At 48.4% G+C, this 23,018-nt stretch overlaps 1 protein-coding gene across 1 annotated transcript in view; it reads right to left on the reverse strand.

Annotated features, from left to right (window-relative positions):
• Tfcp2l1 (transcription factor CP2 like 1) overlaps positions 1-23,018 on the reverse strand; it is a 55,392-nt gene that overhangs the window by 11,738 nt on the left and 20,636 nt on the right. The window contains exons 3-8 of the mRNA XM_026408865.2: positions 10,177-10,253; positions 9,527-9,632; positions 8,554-8,660; positions 7,373-7,525; positions 3,099-3,209; positions 235-326 (exon numbers count right to left, since the gene is read on the reverse strand). Of these exons, the coding sequence (XP_026264650.1) occupies positions 235-326; positions 3,099-3,209; positions 7,373-7,525; positions 8,554-8,660; positions 9,527-9,632; positions 10,177-10,253 (646 nt within the window). The remainder of the gene's footprint in view (positions 1-234; positions 327-3,098; positions 3,210-7,372; positions 7,526-8,553; positions 8,661-9,526; positions 9,633-10,176; positions 10,254-23,018) is intronic.

The following is a 23,018-nucleotide window of genomic DNA, read 5'->3' on the forward strand; positions in this document are numbered from 1 at the left end:
CAGAACCAGGAAGGACCTCCCTGTCACCGGGGCCATCCAACACTCAGTTGGGAAGCTCTGAAAGGGTCATTCTGCCCCAGAGGGCACCTGAGGCCATCCCATGAGGCTATCACAACCCATCTAACCACGGTGAAGCCCAGGCAGATACCAGGCTATGGAAAGGAGAAGAGATCAAGAAAGGAACCTATACTCATCTTCATTCTGGGGACCCACAGAGAGAACGGTGGGACATACCCTTCACCGAGGCCAAAGCTGTTGGGAGAGCCATTGTAGCTTGGGGACGGGGCGCTGTTCACCTGGTAAGCCACATCAGGCCACGGAGAGCACTGTGGGAGGAGAGACAGGGCCAGGTGAATGGAGGTCAGCAGTCCTCAGGATGAGCTGGAAGCTGCAGAGGCACCAGCCCATGCTCCTCAGGCCCTTCCAAGCACCCATCAACACCAACACATGAGACACTGACCCATTAACACAAACTCCATGTACCCATAATGGGCCATGGTCAAGCAGGTTACTGTGGTCGTACTGGGGAAACCAAACATGGCAAGGAGACCTAACAGTCCTGAAGTCATCCTCGGAGCAAGCAAACTATGAAAGGTATCTCATCAAACCACCAGAGGTAAACATCACAGTCATGTGATCAGTTTTTTTTTGGGGGGTGGGTGGGTACCAGGGATTGAACCCAGGGGCACTTAACCACTGAGCCCTTATTTTATTTTATTTAGAGACAGGGTCTCGTTAAGTTGCTTAGGACCTCGCTAAATTGCTGAGGCTGGCTTTGAACTCGTGATCCTCCTGCCTCAGCCTCCCTAGCCTCTGGGATCAGTCATGTGATCTTGAGCCAACAAGGAAGGAGGAAAATCAGAAACACTTTTTTCCTAGTACAGATACGTGTGTGAATGCATATAAGAATCTAAGGCAACTTCCAAAGGAAAAATAAAACAACAAAATTCAGTCCTGAAATCCATGCTGTTTGAAGGAAGAAATCCTGCCGAGAGGCGAGGCAGGCAGAAGAGGCACTTGCACAATCGATGAAGGCCAGCTCCCCATAACGCAGCTCCATGCGTGTTTATTGGGTTTTAAGCATCCGGCTAGAGGCTCTGGGAGACACAGAAACACAAAAGATCTGATCCTTGCCCTCAAGAAACCTGAACTGCAGAAGCCAAAACCAAACACACACGGAAGCCTCCTAAGAGAAAGTCAAGACCTCCAGGCTCTGCCTGTCCAACGGAGAGGACAAAGTGTGTGTTTCCTCCCTTGGTGGCAGCGACTTCACCTTGGAGAGGGCTGGTTTGAAGCATTCCTGAAGATTTACTATCACCTACCCAATCCAAGGGTTGGTAAATATTTAACTGTTGTGCATATGGGCTGGAATTTGTTGGTGCTAAATCCTGCAGCCTGAGAAGGAAAGTCGATGAGCTGATACCAGGGGTGCTGGCACCTCCCAAGGTCATGGCCCACTGAGTGGGCTCTCCAGCACCGCGGAGGGGGCACTGGAGATGCAGCAGGAGGCTCACCAGCACCTCACCTCTGCTGGGAGGACAGGAGAGGAGCAAAGAAGTCAGGCAGAGAAAAGCATCACTAGGTGGGGGGACACTCCCAGCAGTGTCACTAGCACAGAAAGCCACCAGGCATGGGAAGAAAAGGGTCCAAGTCCTAAAGCCAGAAAATGGAGTCCTCTTCTTTGCTGGCTGAGGGTGGGACCGTATGGTCTTGGCGGCAATGCCCCCCAGCTGAGGGTTGTCCTTAATCAGAGGAAATGACAGTACCCAGGTGTGTGAGCCACATGCATTTTTTTGGGGGGGGGGGAGGTGTGATACCCAAGATTGAACCCGGGGCACTCTCTGCCACTGAGTTACATCCCTACTCCCTTTTATTTTTATTTTTTAATTTTGGGACCAGGGATTGAACTCAGGGGTACTTAACCACTGGGCCACATCCCCAGCCCATTTTTATTTTTTACTTTGAGACAGGGTCTCGCTATCAATTGCCATGGCTGGCCTCAAACTTGCAGTCCTCCTAACTCAGCCTCCCAAGTTGCTGAGATGACTATGGGTGTGCATCACCTAACACTACATTAGCTTTCACACTGTCTTATTGCAAACACTCTTCTACATGTGGCTTATTACACACATAGGAATGTAAGAACAGCAGGACATTCTGTGCCCAAGCCCCACCCTAACCCAACCTCCAACCCCTCGCCCCATGGCCAACATGGGTCTTATACCTGCCCTGGTAATAAACCCAATTAGTCAATGAACAAACACCAGTGCCAGTTAGTTGGTCTGACTGTAGAATGGTTGCTTAATAATAAGATAACAAAGGGCTGGGGCTGTAGCTCAGTGGTAGAACACTTGCCCCGCATGCACTGTCCCATCCCGACCCCACCCTCCCACAGAAGCCAGTGTTAAGCAATCTGACCCTACTGAGAATGGAACCCTGCAGACATTGTTCCCACATGCAAACCTGCACCTGCCAGATACCAGCTGCACACCCATCTGAATGACAGAATCCGGAAAGAACCTTCTCTGCACCAACAAACCATCACATGTATATGACACATGGCCAGGTAAGGAACCTCGAAAGAATAGAATCAGATGCCAAATAAGCTGTTAAAAAAAAGCATGGTACAGAATAGAGTGTCACACTCTGTTGGTGTGCAGATGCAGGAGTAGGGCCAAGGTGTGTGCACACTGGCCTACCTACAGAGAAGGTCAAGTCAATACACCTGGGACCAGACATACCAGCTGCCCTGGACTGAGAAGCTGAGAGGCCGGGGCAGCCACAGGAGGGCTTTTTTGGGGGGTTAAAAACTCTTTTGGATTTTGAGCTGTGTAATAAAGCACATCTTCAAAATAACAAAAACGTCCCCCACTACTGCAAATGCATTCCAAGGCAGCAGAGAGCTCAAACAGTGGTTTCTGGAATGTATCCCCAACCTCTGGGTCTTATCAGATGAACACGAGTCCCACAGGGCACACGCCACAACTGAATGGGCTCCAGTGAAGCTCTCACCCAGGTGGGAAATCTTCCAAGACTGAACCACAGCCATGTTCCTGGCAGAGGGCCCTGGAAAAGTCTGTGCCCAGCCTGGGGCTCACCTCTGTGAGAATGGTGGTTTCGTAGGACGGCTGGTACTTCTCCTTCTCCTGAGCTGTTCTTTTCTCCATCTTCTCCCGGTCGGTCTTCTGTTTCCGATCAGCTCCTTTGGGCTACAAGTAGACAAAGCACAGGGTCCAATTATTCCAAAACAGGCTAAGGAGAAAGACTCTAGTCCTACCCACTCCCTGCCTTGCTCCAGGGCCACACAGTGCGGGCAGGATCTCCTGAACAGGACAGCAATGCTCTGACCTCCCTGTGCTCCGACACATGGAATCTTGGGCCTGCCACCTGGCAAATCCCAGGGAAGGGCTTAGAAAAAAAAAAATTGTTACTGATGCCCAGTGGTTTATGGAAAGGAATCCTGGGGAGCCAGGACACACAGCAATGCATCCCCGGGGATGTCCAGAGGTAGAGGGACGCTGCGTGCCTGCTGGTCTCCAACTCTGAGCACTCCTGCCAAGACCTCAGCTCACAGGGTATTGTCACAGGGTCCACACTGCCGAGTACCACCTCTGTCCTGACAAGGCTAAGTTACAGCAGGAGAGGCTCCGATCCTGGGTGCCCAGCAAACCCGAGCCACTTACAAAGGCTGGCCAGGCCTCAGAGATACCGTCCTTCCTGTCTTTAGGGATCAGGAGGCTGGATGAGGGCTGAGTGGCTCCTCAGAGCTGGAGACTTCGCAGGTGCAGGCTCAGGGTCCACCTGGGTGCCCAGGTGAGCAGCGTCAGCCCGGGGCCCTCTTGGCCTCACTGTCTGCTCTGCCGTGTTTCCCTGACAAGCTCCCACTCTTGTCAATGAACAGGAGAAAGATGACGGCTGCACAACCGAGCAGTCTTGCTAAGTACACGTGGTGGCAAAAAGTCCAGGTTCGATGGCACCTTTGGAGATTTTCTTTTCAGTGCTTTCCTCCAGCGACAATTTTTGGGTTCCCAGTCAAGGGGTTTCAGGGAAGCATCCTTCAGGGTGATGGATGCCCATCCTGGACAGAGGCAGGACAGGCCTTCAGGGCCAGATGGGGACATGGAGGACAGATCAAGCACTCAGTGAGTGACAGGTGTGTGGCAGCCCTATCTAGACGTCCCTCTCCACCCCCAAGACCCTGTCCCTCAAGGAGGCCTCTCCATTGTGCCCAGAAACCACAGGTAAGGGATTACAGCTAGATCACAGCCAAGCATGAGCGTTTGGGGACCACAGCACCAGCCTCATGAGGCCTTCACGAGCTCGTGGATCAGAGCAGGACTGGCCCTTTCCTCCATAACCCCAATACCCCATAAAGACACAGAGAACAACTCCAACCCTTCAGGTGGACAGGGTCAGAGGGATGGTGGGCAGTCCAGCCGAGCTTCTGCACTCCTCTGTGAACACTGTGAATGAGAGCAGGTGGGTGTTTGTAGCTCCCCAGGGCTGCTCCTCCTGGTGGGGACTGCTAAGGCCTCCTTTAGGAGACTTGGATATGGACGCTTCCAGCCCAGTTCCCTAAGCAGCACCTGGTGAGTGGTCCAGGAGCTTAGGGGAAAGACCCCTCAAGCCTGAGCTCCAGGTGTCCAGCTGGAGAGAGTGGGTGGTGCAGGGAGAGGGCAGAGACCCAGCCCTTATCCCCTGCCCCAGCCACCCAGCACGGTGACTCATCCCCAGGGCACACACAGTGAACACAGCAGAATTAAAGGGAGGTGCTGTCTTCGTGGTGAGCTTCCACCTGTGAGAGAGGAACCCAGCTTGATGGTAGGGAAGAGGGGTCACCATAAAAAGGAACTGCAGGCCAGGTGAAGACCACCAGCCACGCAGCCACGGAGATGTCCAGGGAGGAAGAGAATGACCAGATCCCAGAGTGGGCAGAAGGCCCGAAGCTCCAGTGCCCAGTGGATGGGTGTGTGCAGCCTGCAGCGTCTGGTCCCCAAAGGTGAACATGCTCCAACCCCCTGGACTTGGGGACATTACTTTATGTGGCAAAGGGGGGCGTATGTTTGCAGACGGTGTTGAGATGGTTAATCAACTGACAGACAGAAGATGATCCTGAGTATCTTTTTTTAAATATTTATTTTTAGTTGTAGTTGGACAAAATACCTTTGTTTATTTATTTTATGTGGTGCTGAGGATTGAACTCAGGGCCTTGCGCATGTTAGGTGAGCACTCTACTGCTGAGCCATAACCTCACTCAGCCCCCCCCTACCCCATACTCTATGACAAGGACAAGGAATGGCTCCTACCAACTCTTGAGGGTGGAGCCAGGGCCTCAGGCCAAGGAATGGAGAGGCCCCTGGAGGCTTGCAAAAGGACAGAACAATTCTCCCTGAAGCCTCCAGGAAGGAGCTGCAGGCTAGATGACACCATGGGCTCAGTGTCACCCATGTCAGCCTCCTGTCCTGCCAGCACACTGTCAGACAGTCAATGCACATAAGTTTTTCTTGTTTGTTTGGAGACAGGGTCTCACTATGTTGCCTAGGCCAATCTCAAACCCCCGGGGCTCACGTGATGAATGTGCTTTATTTTCAGCCACTAAATCTGGGGTAATTAGCAACAGGGATCCTCCCACCTTCCTGGGAAGCCCTCTTTCCAAGCTTCCCGGTCCTCAGCAGGTTCCTGAAGGGTGCTGGTCCTCCAGCAGGAGAGACAAATGCTGTCCTCCCTGCCCGAGGTGGAGGTCAGTGACATGGTATCCAGATTAATCCACTGAGACTGCCCAGGGCCACAAGTCCTCTCTCTGCCCACAGTCCTCAGGAGCCAGACCTGTCACTGCAGGGTCCCCTGAGGGCAGACAGCATGGCCTCTTCCATAAGATTCTGGGACTGGCGAGTTCCAGGAACCCCTGCCAAGGTCTTAGTACCAGATTCTTTGGAAGATGCTACACAGGATGACACCCAGCCCTGGCTTCAGGGGCCACCAGGTACTTGGAAACAGCCTCAACGGCTCAGCCCCCAGGGCTTAGGGCTCTACCTGTGGGTATTTACCTCCACATCCCTTTCCCAGCTCAGGAAGATCAACTCAGACCTGTGTTTCTCTCTAATGAGTCCCTGATTCTTGGATTTTTCAGCTCCAGGAAATGGAATTTTTTCAGCAGGTTCCAATTTCACCTGGACGTGAAGAGGGGCCTATGGGGCCTGCATGCGGGCAGGTGACTCAAGGCAATTCCTCCCCACAAGGTAGCTCCACCCTCTCTCTTTAGGGCCCTGCTGGAGTCACCAGGGCCAAACAGGCAGATTAGATGTGCAGGCCACAGGGCTGCAGGCCTGCATGGACAAGGGCCATCCTCATGCCTAGATAATGACACAGGCCTTACAGCATCCCTCGCCTCCCTGAGGGCATGTGGGACAAGCAGCTGGAATGCTGGCTCCCATGGCCAGGAAATAATCAGTGCAGACTTTAGATGAGAAACAGTGACAGGTGAATGCACGGGATGAAGCAAGAAGGGGAGAGATAGGAAATCACCTCTGAAAATGTTTTTCTAAGACATCCTTTTTTTTCCCCCTCCAGGGCTAGGGATGGAACCCAGGACCTCATGTGTACTAGGCAAGCACTCTACCATTGAACTACATTCCCAAACCTTTTGTAAAATTCTTAAATTTTCAGACAGGGTTTCACTAAGTTGCTGAAGGTGGCCTCCAACTTGGTAATTCTCCTGCCTCGACCCAATCCCCTCTTTTTTTTTTTTTTTTTTTTTTTTGGTATCAGGAATTGAACCCAGGGCCATTTAACTACTGTGCCACATCCTCCCCAGTCCTACACCACCCCCCACCCCCTTCTTTTTATTTTTGAGAAAGGGCCTCACTAAGTTGCTGAGGCTGGTTTAAACTTGTGATCCTCCTGCCTCAGCCTCCCAAGTCACTAGGATTACAGGCGTGCACCACCAAGCATGGCTCCAGTCCTCTTTTTCTAAGGGAAGGCCACTGCAGAGGGAAAAATGGCCAGGCCCCCAAGAAAAGGAGCTGCCTGCCTTCATGTGAGAATCCGTGGGCAACTTCAAAGTGCTTGAGAGGAAATATGCAAATCCAATTAATCTTATAGTCAAGTATGGAAATCCAGAGATCTCAAAGCTTCTGAAGAAAGTTGAGCAGGTGTCACAGGTGAGAAGAGGTCCCTGCAGAAAAGGGACAGGGGCAGACCCATGGCCCAAACAGACGTGCCATGTGCAGGCCCACTCGGGGCCCAGGTAGAAGCCCTGGGGCACCCGCTCCCTCCATTCCTGGCCGGGCCTGAGAGCACGCAGGTCGACCTTGTGGTGTTGCTGCAGGCAGACATGACCCATGGCCAGGTAAAGACGGTGAGGCGGTCCTACCTTGAACACTTTGATCTGGCAGCTGGCCGAGTGCAAGTGCTCCGAGTACTCTCCATTCTCACTCTGCTTAAATGTGTCGATCTGCACCCGGAAAGGCACACCCTTCTCACCCCCGTGCTTCCTCTGGGTGAATTCTGTGCTGATACAATGTACCTGGGAGGGGAAGGCCAGGCAGGGAGTCAGGTGGGGGCGCAGACTCCCGGGGGTCTCTCCCTCATCCCTGCCTCGACCTTCTTGCTTTCTCAACTCCACATCCACCCCATCAGGCCAACAGCTCCCCCATTTTCTACCTGCAGGATATGTCCTCCCCCACCTCTGTCCCTGGACCTCAGAGGCCCTCATGATCAACTAAATGCTTGTCACTACTCCAAGCCACTGACCTCAATGGATCCACCCTCTCTCCTCACCCAAGGACCCTCCCTTGGCAAACCCTAGGATCTCAGGACAGATCCAGCACACCCTTCTCTGACCCCTCTTTAATATCCTGGTGCCCGGGTGACCGGGACCAGGCTCAAAGCATCACCAGAACATTGAGACCATGACTGTATTTCCAGTAAGTATCTACTGCATAGAGAGCACTAGATACATATTTATGGTGAGAAGGCTGTAGTAATGTTACGATAATACAATGTTATTATAACATCATAATAGTTTTACATACAATAAGATTAATGTAACTATAAAAAAGAAATGACCCCCTAGCTCTTCTGGAGTGATTCCCATGGAACTGACATTGAGTCAATGGCTTTCTGATGTATAAAATGGGTGGGGGAAATGAAAAGGTTCAAAACTTGCTCAGAAATCCGAGGTGAGAGTAAGTGAGAGCCCAAGGGAGCCCAGAACTCTACCCAATGCACTGGCCACACCCTCCCCCGCTGCCCTCAGGTCCTGCACAATACAATGTGGGACCCACACCGGGAGCAGATAATGAACTAACTCATTCAATAGCAGAAACCTTAGTGGAGAAAAGACTTCCAATTATTTATGCTAGGAGATACTGGTTTTGAAAAAGTTCTTATATTCATCCCATAAGCAGACCCCAGATAGAATTCTAGAACATTCCAAGTCCTGTCCCCAGCTACTTCTGATTCTTCTCTCCTCAGTTTCCTTCAACAGAGAACCCTTCCAGATAGGCTGGTTTTGAGAAACTACAAGCTGGACCCCAAAGCTCTCCCACTCACCTGAATGAATGCAGAGGCTCTCTTCGCAGGGTCCCACAGAAACTCAACTGCGTTCAGCTGGGTTGGGCTGGCCCTGGGGTCCAAGATACCAACAGACAGTGGAATATCTGTACACACACACACACATACACAAAAGGGCAACTGTCAGCCTCTCTTGAATGTTGAGGGAAAGATACTTTATCACAGTCTCAAATTCCTGCACCACAATTTGAAATGCCAAAAGTTCTGGAAGCCAGGTTTTGAATAACTCCTCCAAGGCACAGCTGGACCTGAATCAGCCCAGAGCTCCTAGGAGTCTTTATCCTATTTTGTGAGTTGTCATTTTATTTTGCCATAGAAATATTGTGCTTGATCACCTGATGAAAGCGTTCCCTGATGCTTCAAGTATACTACAGCCAACCATCACTCCAGCTTCTGAATTCCAAAAACCACCTGGCCCCTAGGGGATGAAGGATTGGGGCTGGTACCTGAGCCCCCCAAATTCCATTTCAATGGTCCATCTATCTCTACGGTGCTCACTCTTCTCCTTGATACTTATCAAACTCCTTTATAGTTTTGTATACAATAAAACTATCCTAGTATAACTATCCTAATAGTTTTAGATACAATAAGATTAATGGAATTATAAAGAAGAAATGATCTCCTAGCTTTTCTTGAGTGATTCCCATGGAACAGGCATTGGGAGAAATGGAAAAATGAAAAAAATGGCCAGGCCTCTAAGAAGGGGGTTCCCTATCTTTCTACAAAGCTTCATGGAAACTCCCCTACAGGAAGTCTTGAATTCCACAGCACTTTCTTTGCTTATAAATAAGGGACTGCCCTAAGGGCAGGAACCAATGGCGGGGTCACCTCTGCTATCTCCCACAGGGCAGGGCTACACCAAAACACCCTGCAGGCAGGGTCCAGAGGGCGTCCACAAACAAGCCCAATGTGGCCTGAGTGCCTGAGGCGGGAACTGGCCGGGGAGACTCACCAATGTCCAGGATGCGGTCCCCAGGCCGGCTCCACCGCCAGCCTTCCAGCTGCTGGTGCTCCGTGTACTGTAGCCGGCGGTCATGGAAAACCACACGGATGATGCTCTAGGGGAGAGGCAGATGAGGAACAGCTGGATGGGGAGGCCAAGGGGAGCCCAAGAGAAGCCCACATCTCCACCTTTCAAGGCCTCTCCTCTTGGGGTTTCCTTTCCCGGTTCTCAGGTTCCACGTACAACCCTCTCCTCTGAACCCCAATAATACTGACAATGGTAAAGAAAAAAATGACTACCATTTTTTTTCAGGATAATAAACCATTTTACATACACATCTAACTTATAAACCTTTTTGTGCAGGTGGGCAAACAAGCTCAGAATGATTTAATAAGTGGCAAAGCCAGGTTTGAATCCGCTGTTTGTCCTAGAGCCTGCTACATCAGCTACATCGGCCCAAGACCCTCTGCCCACGGCCCCCCCTCCCATTCGGCTGGCCTGGCTTTTCTATTCCCACTGGGACAATGTGCTCCAGGAACGGAATGGAGGCTGCAGCTCACCAATGGGGCCCAAGTAGAAACCCACCTCTCCCTGCAAGCCCCTGTGCTCAGACCCCAATCACCCCCTCCCCTGGAATGGAAGTGCCCCCAGAAGCTTACCTTGACATATTTAGTGTTCAGATCCTGAAAGTCCCCCAGCTTCCGGTTCTCCAGCAGCCGGATTTCATACGACTGACCTGGAAGGGAGGGTTAAGGTACATTTTCCATTTCTGAGTTGTTTCCAAACTAGGGGTTCACCCACCTAATGGCCCTCAGTGCTCACCCAGGCCTCAAGGGACTGAGGAGTTAAATAGAAAAAAAAAGTGCATGGCCATCTCCACTCACTCTCTGGACTAATGACCCAGCCTGTCTGTCCAGCGTGGTTGGGCCTGGGATACCCCAAGAAATGTACCATGGGACCCTACAGGGACAGTGCTCTGCAATTGCCCACAAACAGAACCCAGGCAAATATAGTTAGCATGAAAATTACAGAGCATACCGGGCAGTGGCACAAGCCTGACATCCAAGCGACTAGGGAGGCTGAGGCAGGAGGGTCACTTAGCAAGACCCTGTCTCAAAATTAAAAATGAAATAAAAAGGACTGAGAATGTAGGTCCGTGGTTCCATCCCCAGTACCAAAGTAATAAAATGAAAATTCTAGAACTTAACCATCTGTCTTCACTCACCCCCCCCACACACACACACACCTGGATGAAAACAAACCACAGCTACCTAAATCCACACTACTGAGTAAATAACTGACCACGCCATTCCTGAGCACAGGTTTAACGAAAAAGCCTGTTAAACATTTTCTCTAATGGTAGAATGAAAAGCATTTTCCAGAGTTCAAGGAATTTCATGTATTTGAAGGGTGTGGGGATCCTAGGCAGTGTGACATAAAACCAGCACAAGCTGGTGAAAGAGTGCAAGTGGAAAAAACAGCCATCCATAATAACAACAAAGCTCAACGGATGTGCAAACAGCCTGAAGACCACCCCACACATCATTGAAAAAAATGCAGCTTGCATAAACAGGATACAGTGTGTCCCTGTATCAGATGATGTCAATTTTTCCCCAAGTTAAATATTAAACTACAATTCTGAAACACCCTAGCACTCATCACAACTTAATAAGATATACAAAAATAAATTATTTAACCATTGGGATTGGATTTTTTTTTTTTGAGTGTTGGTCCAATCCACAGCTACACTCATGCCAGGTAAGTAATCTACCAATGACCTGCACCACCTTCCCCAACCCCTTTGTATTTCTAATATAATTATGGACTGAAGATATCCCTCAGAGGTGGCATCTAGTATAACTAAGGTACATTATCCAAACCAGAAAACTGACATTTGCACAATATAATTCCCCAAACTATAGACCTCGCCTGGATTTCCATGGGATTTTTCTCTCATGTTACAGATCTGTGGCATTTTATACCAAGTAGAAACTAGCTATTTTTCTCAAAGTACAGATCTTCCCCTCGCAACAAATACCCAAATAAGTTACCACCGAAATAAAAACTCCCATTTCTTTAGTTTGCTTTTCTTCTCTCTTTCTCAACCCAGAGGTGATCTACCCCTGAGCTACACTTTTTTATGTTTTATTTTGAGATTTTATTTGGGGTCTTACTAAATTGTGGAGGCTGGCCTAAAACTTGTGATCCTCCTGTCTCAGTCTCCCAAGTCACTGGGATTATAGGCAGGCACCACCATAACCAAGTCAAGTCAGCTTCTTAAGGGGAGAAAGGGAGGCTAATGGTTAAAGTATATAAATTTGGGAATGCAAACAACAAATTAGGAACAGCAAACCCAGGAGCTAACAGCTATTAAACATCTAAACAAAACAAAGCAAAAGCAAAGAAAAAAATTCATTAGAAAAATGCAAGAACTGGGGATGTAGTTCCGTAGTTTGCCTAGAATACAGCAGGCATGCAGTTTGATCCTCAGTATCATGAGAGAGAGAGAGAGAGAGAGAGAGAGAGAGAGAGAGAGAGAGAGAGAGAGAAATGTATTAAGACCCCACACACCCGTCCAGTGGGTTGCATGATGGTCCCCAACAAGCTATGTCATGTCCTACTCACCAGAACATGGAAAAGTGACCTGATATTTGGAAAACGACTTGGCAGATATAATTAAGGATTCTGGGATGAGATAATCCCGGATTATCCTGGTGAGCCCTAAATCCAACGACAAGTGTCTTTATGAGGGACACAGGAGGTGGCAGCCGTGTGACCTCAGAAGCACTGACGGGAGTGATGTGGCCACAAGTCCAGGAAAACCTGGACCCGCATGACAAGCAGGAACCACCTGTTCTAGACCCTCCAGGAGCAGAAATACCTGCGGATTTCCCACCTCCAATCTCCAAAACTACTGGAGAACATCCCTCCAGCGATTTAAGTCAACACAGGTACTTTCTTTTGTGACAGCCTCGCTCCAAGTAGCTGGGGACAGGACTTGGAATGTTCTAGAATTCTATTTGGGTCTGCTTGTGGAATTAATATAAGAGCTTTTTCGCAGAACACAAAGTCATTCCTTCCCCCTCCTCAGTGAACAACAGAATGGCAAAAAGAACAGAAAACTAAATCATTCATTCCAAATATCTGCTGAGCAACAATGACAAGCCAAGTACCCCGTGAATCCCAGGGACATGGAGGGGACCAGTGACCCAGGTGTGCATCATGGGGCTTCTACACCTTGCCTCCACTGGACCTGGTGAGGTCTAGTGGTGGAGGCTGCCTGGCTTCCACAAACATGCCTTTGTCAGTGTTACCTTATGACATGACCAGCCAGCACATCTGGGCACACTCCAAGCCCCAGCCCTGCTCAGGGGGCTGGGCTGGGTGCCTTCCACATCCCAGGCAAGAGGAGCGAACCCCAGCCCCTGTCCTGCCCTCCTGCCTGCTCAGAAGACAGGATTCCTGGGTCTGGCTGCCCCATTTCACAGCTAACTTTTTGGAAAAGGCAAATTTTAAAGATACATTTCTGGGCTCCTGAACCAGGAGTCCAACACTCCCTGTGGACATAAAAAAGAACATTACACACCCTAACTGGTTTTTCCAGTGTCCTCCGCCTTTCCTGATGAAGAATGTAGATGGCGCTGGCATGAGGCCCAAGGCCCAAGTGGTCATTAGGTGAGTTTACAGGTGCCCGGGGGGCCAATTTGCACTGACCCAGGGCTCCCCAGGGCAATCTCAACTTAGGCAAGGAGGAGGCACCTCCTGTCTCAGGGAGAGTAGTTTCCAAGTCTGCACTAAGGGACAGCAACTCACAGTCACAGCCACTGGTCACAGCCACCGTATGGGGCTTTAGACCAGGACCCCAGCCATGCTTGCCCTCTCCATATCAGCAGCCTGATGTGGATGCTTCTCCCTCCTATCTCCCCTCTTTACCCTGTCATCTCACACAAGCACCCTCAAGGGCCCCTCCCTAGCCACACTGCTCCTCCCGGCCTTGCTGGGCCTAAAGCTGGACATCCAGCTGCCCTGTCTGTGAATGTCACCAGGCCAACACACGGGGAGCAGACACTTTCCCAACTGCTCCTGCAGCTCAGCACCACACCACCACAGAGTCACAGACTTCTGAAGAAGGAGGACAGGTGGGCCTCGTTGACCTAGGGCACAGGGCACTTCGCTGCTTGGCCAGAGTCATTTCTGGGCATAAGCAGGGGCCATGCAGTGGGCTCTGGAAGGCCCAGGGTGCAGCTGTTTGGCTCCCCCCTGAGCTATCTGGGCTGTAGAATAGCAAGTGCTCAAGACATGCTTTGATATTCTCTGTAGCGCTCTTCTAGGCCAGAATGGCAGAGAGTTTGCAAAGACACACTCTTGTCCTCAAAGGGTGAAAATCTTTAGGGTGCAGCAAATTAGCCAGGAAAAGGCTAGTAGAAGGCAGAATTTGGAGAGTTTTCTAAGAGACAAAAGAGCACCAACTGTAAGCAATACTTATCCAGACTGGAGAGGGGGAGCGCAAGACAAGGAGGGGAAGACTGTATGACTGTATGGGCAGGGAGGACTGGGTGGGGTTTCTACATGTAAGAGAAAGAATAATGATAAAGAAATCCCAAGAAAGGTTCAACAAGATGGGGAAGGGGGGAGGTGAGCATCTGAGAGTCAGCTAATAGGTTCAGTCACTGGGTGCATACAGGCGGCAGTCTATTGGGTCTACCCAAATCTCCCCCAAAGTCAATAACAGAAGTTAGGATTATGATTCCCATTGGCCTGGAGGAAGCAGAGGTCCAGAGAGGTTACCCAACTCAGGTAAGCTCACACAGCTAGCAAGCTGCAGAGCCAGCAGCAGAATCTGCTTCCAGCACCTACCACACTCTGCCAAAACTTCCCTTGCAGGATGTCCTTTGCTGGGCCCAGAACATTCCCAATTGTGCAAGGTTCTCTTTCAACTTCTCCCTTCTGGAAAGCACCTGCTTCTATTATGCACACCGATTAAGCCTTAACACTGTTTGTTTGTTTGTTTCGTACAGTTTTAAACAATGCTTTGAAAGGGGAAATAAATCACTGCAGGAAATGAGAGTTCTAATTCACTTTTGAATTGCAGAATTGCGACCTGTAAAATCAACAAAGATTGGTCTTAGAATTGCACCAACAGAGCAGGGCATTGGGCATGGTGGTGCACGCCTGTAATCCCAGCAACTCACTGAGGCAGGAGGATCTCAAGTTCAAGGCCAGCCTACATGTAACTCAACAGGCCCATTCCTGGGTTCAATCCACAGGACCGGAGGGAAAAAAAAAAAAAGAAAAAGGAAAAAAATTTTGAAAGAATCAAAACTGTACAGTTGCTTCAAAGGTCCCTTCTGGTTCTAACATTCACAGAGTCTATTCATTGTGTTTTGCCTGAATTTATTGATATTCATTTATCATGACCCTCTTCCATACATCAAACCCTCCCCCTTCTCTCTGAGGCTCAAATCCCTAATACAGGTGATTTTGTTTCTCTGAGATGAACTTTAAAAGCCTCACTGATATGTAACCACACTGTGCCATGCATTTCCTCATACTCATTATAATACTCTCCGGAATTCTTTAAAGCCAGATCTTCTGACACAAAGACAGACCCGTGGAAAACAACAGGGGGCCCGCATTAGACTTAACACATATGGAAACTTGACTTATGTCAGTGAGAAAAAAAGATGAGCCCTCTTTCTTCAATATTGTGGAATAGTTGGTCACCTATACAGAACCATGAATCCCTGCCTCACACCATACTCACCAGTAAATCAATTCCAACTGATTGAAGGATCTGAATATAAAAATAAAATATTAACATTCCTAAAAAATATGAGACTATGACTGTGGGTAGGAAAGGATTTCTTAAACTAAAAATAATTAATAAAGAGAACTCATGCTAAAATTTACATCTTCTGGAATAAAAGACAGTCGTCTAGAAAAAGTTTCAGATTCACAGAAGACATTTGCAACCAACAAAACAAATACCCAAGGAAAAAAATCCTACAAATCAGTAAGAAAAGTCTCAAAAACACACTGTTCAACAAAAAGGTCCAAAGTGGCATATATGAAACTACTTGTAAGTTTGAAGACATGCAAAATAGTATCATTCATTTCTATAGCTAGGACATAGAGCAAAAATTTCATAATATTTGAGAACTACCAACACCAAATTCTCATCATCAGTTTTGCTTCTGGGGAGAAAAGAAGGACAAAAGAAGAGAAAGGGTTAAAACCACAAACAAATTTAGCAAGACTGAAAAACCTAGGTCACGTCCTCCCTCCCCACAACACCTCTCTCTGTATCCTGGTTGCCAGGTCCTTCCATCATAATGTTCCGCCTTGGGAGCAAGCCAACCATAGATTCAAACTTGTGAAATCAGGGCTGGGAATGTAGCTTGGTGGTGAATGCTTGTCTATCATGTATGAGACCTCGGTCCAATCCCCAGCACTGGAGGGGGTATGGGGGGAGGGGGGAGCAAACCCTCTGAAAATTTTTGCCACGTTTTCTGGAAGCCCCCGAAGAAATGCCACAGTCTGGCTGGGCACAAAATAACAGAGTCGCCATGAGGCACTTGTAGGTTCAAACAGGAACTACTTTATTGCCCGAACTCTCACCGGCACTCCACATGCACTCCCGGGGAACTCTCTCAGCCCTCTACCGGGCTCCGCGAGAACTCAACGGGAACTCTGCGAGAACTCAAAAGTAGTGGGCGCTGGAGGCAGCAGGAGCCTCCCTATTGCTGGACAGCAGGGGTCTATATACAACTGAATTCACAGCCTGTTTCAATCCAGCATCATCCAGTCACAGCAATTATACACAGCTTAACTTCATTATCGTCATCTTAATGTAAGTTTGATCTCCAAAATCTAGGGGGAATAAAACTCGGTATTATTCTCAGTATTATTCTACAGAATGGGGGGCACACACCTGCAGACTTAGGAGGCTGAGGCAGGAGGATTGCACATTCAAGGCCAACCTCAGCAATTTAACATGGCAAACTGAGTTAGACACCATTTCAAAATACAAACAGAAAAAGGGGAGGGGTTATAGCTCAGTGGTAAAGCATCCCTGAGTTCAATCCCCAGGACCAAAAAAAAAAAAAAAAAAAAAGAGTAGTAAGAAGCTCTTTGAACTTTTTACAATTCATCTGATGCTTTAAGGACAACCCAACCGGAGCATGTCTTTCTCTGAATGAACTTAAGTTCAACTCAGTTCAATTTGGTTTTAACAAAATACAACTCCCTGGTCTTCAATGTGAGTTATTAGGCTGATTTGTTTTATCTATCTGTCCATCTGCACACACACACACACACACACACACACACACACACACATACATACATATATACATACACATAATACATAATATGTGTCGCTCGTTTGTAAAAGTGTAAAAGTCAGCAGAGTAACTAAAATTCTACCAAGTAATCAGTAGCATCATTATCATGAAAGACAAATAGAAAGAGTTTTTTTCCAACCTTTTAAATGAAATCTGTGGAGTTCGGGGAATGTTTTGGTTTATGGTAGTATAACATGGCATTTGCAGGGTTTATAATGCCTAGGTGACTTTTTGTAAAATATTTTAAGAAAGTTCTCAGAATTATGCTATTATTTAGAATAAAATTGGTGCTTACGTGGGTACAGTTTAAAAAAGAAAAAGATAAACCATTGTTGAGCACATGGATGCTTTTTCTCTTCAATCTGTTAAGTCAAGGGCTGGGTTGAGTCTCTGATAGAACTCTTACCTGACATGTGTGAGGCCCTGGATTTACTTCCCAGCACCAAAAACAATACAACAAAAATCTGAAATTAATATCTCTCTCTCTCTCTCTCTCTCTCTCTCTCACACGCACACGCGCACACACACACACACACACACACACACACACACAGAAAAATACTTGGATTCATTGCTATTCTGTGTTGAACTATAGTTAAGAGTTTTCTTACTCTCCAGCCCCACCCTATAGGGTGGTTCCCAGGGCTACCTAATGGCTGCACCCTCTTCTCACTCCATTTGGCCCAGCTACACATGAGCGCAGGGGTAACAGTCACACAGCCATCCACATACCATCCCACAATTTTGGTACTGCAAAGACTGGGGCTGGGGCTGGGGCTGGGGCTCCATGGTAGAGCGCTCACCTAGCACATGTAAGGTGCTACATAAGGATAAAGGTATTGTGTCCATCTACAACTAAAAAATATTTTTTAAAAGCCCGCCACAGTGGGTCTAGGGATATAGCTCTGTTGATAGTGTGCTTGCCTCACATGCACAAGGTCCTGAGTTCAATTCCCAGCACCAAACAAACAAACAAACAAAAAACCCCACTGCACATGATGAGTCTATTTTATTTAATGAACTCACTTTTCAACTTAAATTTGGTTTTCACATAGAAATATGGTTTTCAGTGAGAAAACTATAATCATGCACCATAAATAAATAGTCAAATATGTAGATAAGCAGCTGCCAATGTGCTCTGAGTTCTCTGTTGGGACCCTGGTTCAGCAGCCGGGTGTGAGCTTGGCTCACTTTCAATCCCACAGGTAGGGTGTAGCCTGGGACAGGCTGTAGTTGGAGCCTCCCTTTCTACCTGTCCAATATGTGGACAATATTAGTACTAAATGCACAGGATGCCCACAGAGCGGAGGCGCAGCCAGAGGAAACTGGTGCTCCCCAGGTCTTCAGAGAGTCTTAGAGTGGACAGAAAGGGGACAGGAAACCGGCAGGGCCAGGGACACCACTGGAAAAAGTTTCAAGGCAGTTCCCTCCAAAGACCAGGCCCAACCCTTTACTTTCAAACTGTTAAAGTCCTTAGAAAAGCCACCAAGGAAGGAGCCCCAGGTCACTCTGTGATGTAAACCAGCCCAAGGCAGGTGGCTGTCAGCCCCACCCAGGGAGTCAAGGTGACCTGGGAGTGGGCGGAGCTGGGGCAGAGCAGTCACAGGCTCCGCCCACCGCCCACCTCCTCTCTCAGTGAGGGCTGAGCCAGGGTGAGCCCATCGGGTTCAGTCTGGGCACCCCAGACAGGGAGAGGTGGGGGCTCCTCAGCTGGATTTAGGATCAGTCTGAGGCCACTCCCCATCACACCCGTGGAGGATGACTTGGAACCTGCCCAAAGGGGCAGGTGACACAGGACTTCCTCCGCCCTAACCTTAGGGTGGTGTCCACGCTCTGGGCCCTTGCCCTTCCCGCTGCCCACTCCGAGTGGCAGGTTTGGGGTCAGGGATGTGGAGGCGAAATAAAACACACTGGTCCTGAGCACTCCACAAACCTCACCTGTAAGCAACCCATAATATTCCTGACTTCCAGCCCAGGGTCAGCCACGTTTTCCTGTCAAGGGATTGGTAGTGACTATTTTTGGCTTTGGGGGCCTTGGATCTCTGTCCCAGCTATTCTACCATTGCAACAGGGAAGTAGTCATATAGACCACAGAGGGACAGGGACAGGGGAGCTGAGTTCCCATGAAACTATCTCTGGGCATTAAAGCATGAATTTACATATACCCTTTACCCTTCCCTTGCACTTCTTCACTCGTGTGTGTGTGTGTGTGTGTGTGTGTGTGTGTGTGTGAGTGAGAGAGAGAGAGAGAGAGAGAGAGAGACAGACAGACAGACAGACACTGGGGATAGAAACCAGGGGCACTTCACCACTGAGCCACACCCCATCCCTGTTTTCTTATTTCTGATTTTGGCACCTGGTCTTGCTAAATTGCCTAGGCTGGCCTTGAACTGGTGACCCTCCTGCCTCAACCTCCCGTGTCACTGAGATTACTGGCTGGCCGTGGGCACCACACCCAGCGGCCCACACCCAGCTTTCCCCTTCTTTGAGTGCTTTGTCACTTTGATGGACTCTCCCTGCTGGTCCTTCTTCAATAGTGATGGAGCCACAGATGCTCAACTAGTCTGAAGGCTGAGGACAGCCCCCTAGTCACCAGGTCCCCAGGACAGGTCCCCCTCCTTGTTCATAGTTTGAGATTTAAAATGAACTCGAAGTAAAAATTTAAAAGAAATCTAAATTAAGCTACAAATACCAGAACCATCAGGTGACTGGTTTTTACTTAATGGTGGCCGAATCTCATGATAAACCCCTTAAAGAAAAGAGAGCTAGAGCCAGTCAGCCAAACCAAGAAGAGCATGAAGTCTCACTCGCCCTCACTAATGAGAAAGAAGGGCCAAGAGAAAATAGGACCCTGGTCACCCGTAAGATTGAGGGGGGGAATACACATACAAATAAAATGACTTATTAACATCCCATAAGGACAAAGACACGGGGAAATGGACCCTGGCCTCACACGTGCTGGAGCGGGGAGATCATAGGTCATGAGTCTGTGTCTACTGGGCGTTTTGACAATATTCATCAATATTAACAACGCACACAGCCTAGGAGCCAAGACTCTCATCTGTAGAAACTGCCAGCCCACGAGCTTAACTTTTTTGTGTTTAAGTATTTGCACAAGGCCATTGATGCACAAGAACGGTGAAAGCTAAACACTGGAAAGAAACTAAGTTTCCCAATCGTGTTGCTATGCAATTATGGAATACTACGCAGCCATTCATTATAGAGAATAGAGGCACAATACCTTCACCTGGTGGTCCAAGTTGGCATTGTGTGCCTGTCCTAAGGTGGGGCCCCAGGAAGGGCAATGCCATTACCAGCCATCCCTGTTCAAGGGCATAGCCTGAATCTAAGCACCAGGAAATGGCAGGTAAACCCACGTGGAACCAGTCCACAGTCACCTGGCCTGGTCTCATCTTGGGAAACGTCAGTCACATAGAAGACAGAAAAGGTGAGATGGCCCGGTACAGCAGCTGAAGGAGGGACAACCCAATATGACACCTCATCCTGGACTGATCTTGAACCCTGGCTGACACCTGCTATAGAGAACATTATAAGTAACTGGGGTGTAGCTCCGTGGCAATTTAATTTTAATAGGGTTATATGATAGGCAATGTTATAATATCCACGTTAAATTTCCTGAACTTCATAATGGAATTGTGGTTATATAAAAAATGTCCCTGTTATATAAAAAATGTCCCTGATCTTAGGAACTACATGCTAAGTAGTGTTTAAGATAAAAGATCACGTTGTCTACTCACAAATGATTCGGGAAGAAAAAAATAATAGAGATATGTACATTGATATGTCTGCAGTTATTCCTACCTACACACAAATGTAGAGAGATAAATATCTATATATCTACAGATGCATATGTACAGATATGCATAGCTTTATTTAAATCTATCCATATTTATATTATGTATGTGAGTATGTGTGCATATGTATATGTATTATATATGTAATTCAAGTGAATGTAACAAACTATTAAGAAGTGGGTCAATCTGGTGAAGGATATACAGAAGTTCACCACACCACCCTCTCTATTCCTCCATAGTTTGAGATTTAAAATGAACTCAAAGTAAAAATTAAAAAGAAATTAAAATCAAGTTAGAAATAAAGCCGGGCGCAGTGGGGCACACTTATAATCCCATCGGCTCTGGAGGCTGATGTAGGAAGATCCCAAGTTCAAAGCCAGCCTCAGTAACCAGCAAGGCACTAAGCAACATAGTGAGACCTGTCTCTAAATAAAATACAAAAAAAGGGCTGGGGATGTGGCTCAATGGTTAAGTGCCCCTGGGTTCAATCCCTGATTTAAAAAAAAAAAAAAAAAGTTACAAATAAAAATTAGGCAGATGTATGTTTATTACAGACATGAAAATCCATTCACCACACACACACACACACACACACACACACACACACACACACACACGGAGCGTGATTGCTCTTTTGTTAGACACAGGGTGGAGTGCTCGCCTAGAATACGTAAGGTCCTGGATGCAATCCCCTGCGCTGCAAAACTGAATAAATAAACAAAACAGATTAGTAAGTTATGCCCACACCCCTGGATTTGTGAGTCTAATATGTATCTAAAGTGAGGGGAGGGACCTTTCCCTTTTCCACTATGTACAATTAAGAGTTGGCTTTAAACATAAAAAATTGGAATATGTTACTTGTAAATTTGCAAAACACATAGGATAGAGAAAAGAGACAAGTACCTCCAATTATTTCGAGCCCATAATAGATGCTCATAACAGCAGTGGCTGGAATTTATTCTTCAAGGACAGATAGGGAAGTCAGTCCAAGTCCTAGGACACCAAACATATGCAAGCCATGCCAGACAGATGGAGGGACATGCCCAGGGTCTCACTGGGAGACCATCCTGAGGGACCCACAGTAAAATATGAGTATGTTCATTTTAGGGATGAGGAAACAAAAGGCCCAGAGAGGGTAATGACGTACCCAAGGTCACACTGCAACTTAGTATAAAGTCTCAGTGGCTGGTCGTTGGACTGCCCAGGATAGGAGGGGAAAAGGGTTGGGATCTGGTAGACTCACTGGGGTTAAGTCCAGGACCCTGAAGGACCAAGGCAAATTCTTCCATTTCTCTGCATCTCACTCTACATCTGCAAAATGTTCTTTGCAGAACTGCTTTGAGGACTAAATGAGATCGTGCAGTTCCAACCTGGCATGTGACAGCACTCAGCCAGTGTCAGTCACCATTACCACATCCAAACAACAAGGTCAGGAATGCACTCTCCTTACCAGGCCCCACCCAGGGGCTAGTCACTGTGCTGTGCTGCACAAATAAAATCTCCTCCAGACCTCACAAAACCCCACTTGGAGTGACCTGGCTGCCCAAGGTCACCAAGCCAGCAGGCAGCCAGGCTGAGATGCACCCCCAGGCAGGGACTCCACCAGCCACAGCTATCTTCCAGAGGTCAGCTGCAGCCACAGTGCTGCCACAGCAGCCACCCCAGCCCCCCTCCCCTTGAGGTGAGCCCACCAGGTGCCCCAGCAGAGCAGGGTGGACAAGCCAGAGTGGTTCTGCCCTCTGGGGAGAACCTGAACAGGAGGGCCTCCTGCCTGGATCACGGTGTTCCCAAGAACAGGAGGCAATTGCCAGGCCAGCCAAGATTTACAGGTTGTTTACTCTCCAACAGTTGCTGCTTTGGGTAATTAATGCCACATAAAACATAATAGAGGCCATCATTACCCAGAGAAAGGAGGGCAGGACGCCAACAGTCCTGGAAGAATGGCAGACACACAAAGCACCACACTGCATCCATTGTGCCCGGAATGTGGAGTGTGTGTGTTGTCACTTGCATATGACGGACACTGTGAAGGTGCCCGTGCACGTGACACAGAGCACCTACAGTCAAGGAGACAGCAGGCTGCGGGGAATGGGTCTGCCATCAACAGATCCTGAACCATGCCCTGTGTGACCTTGGCCAGGGCACTCAAGCTGCTCGGGAACATCAGGGGCCAGGTGTGGTCTGGCACACAGTGGAGCCAGATAGAGAGAATGTGCCCAAAAATGACAAAGAAAAAGGGGAGGGAAGAAGGGAGGCAGGAAGGAAGATAGAAAAAGAAAGGAAGGAAGACCTCAAACCATCTAGCTCTGTCTGGTGCTGGGACACACGCCTCTAACCCAGCTC

Source organism: Urocitellus parryii, chromosome 1, assembly GCF_045843805.1.
Source record: "Urocitellus parryii isolate mUroPar1 chromosome 1, mUroPar1.hap1, whole genome shotgun sequence".
Taxonomy (NCBI): domain Eukaryota; kingdom Metazoa; phylum Chordata; class Mammalia; order Rodentia; family Sciuridae; genus Urocitellus; species Urocitellus parryii.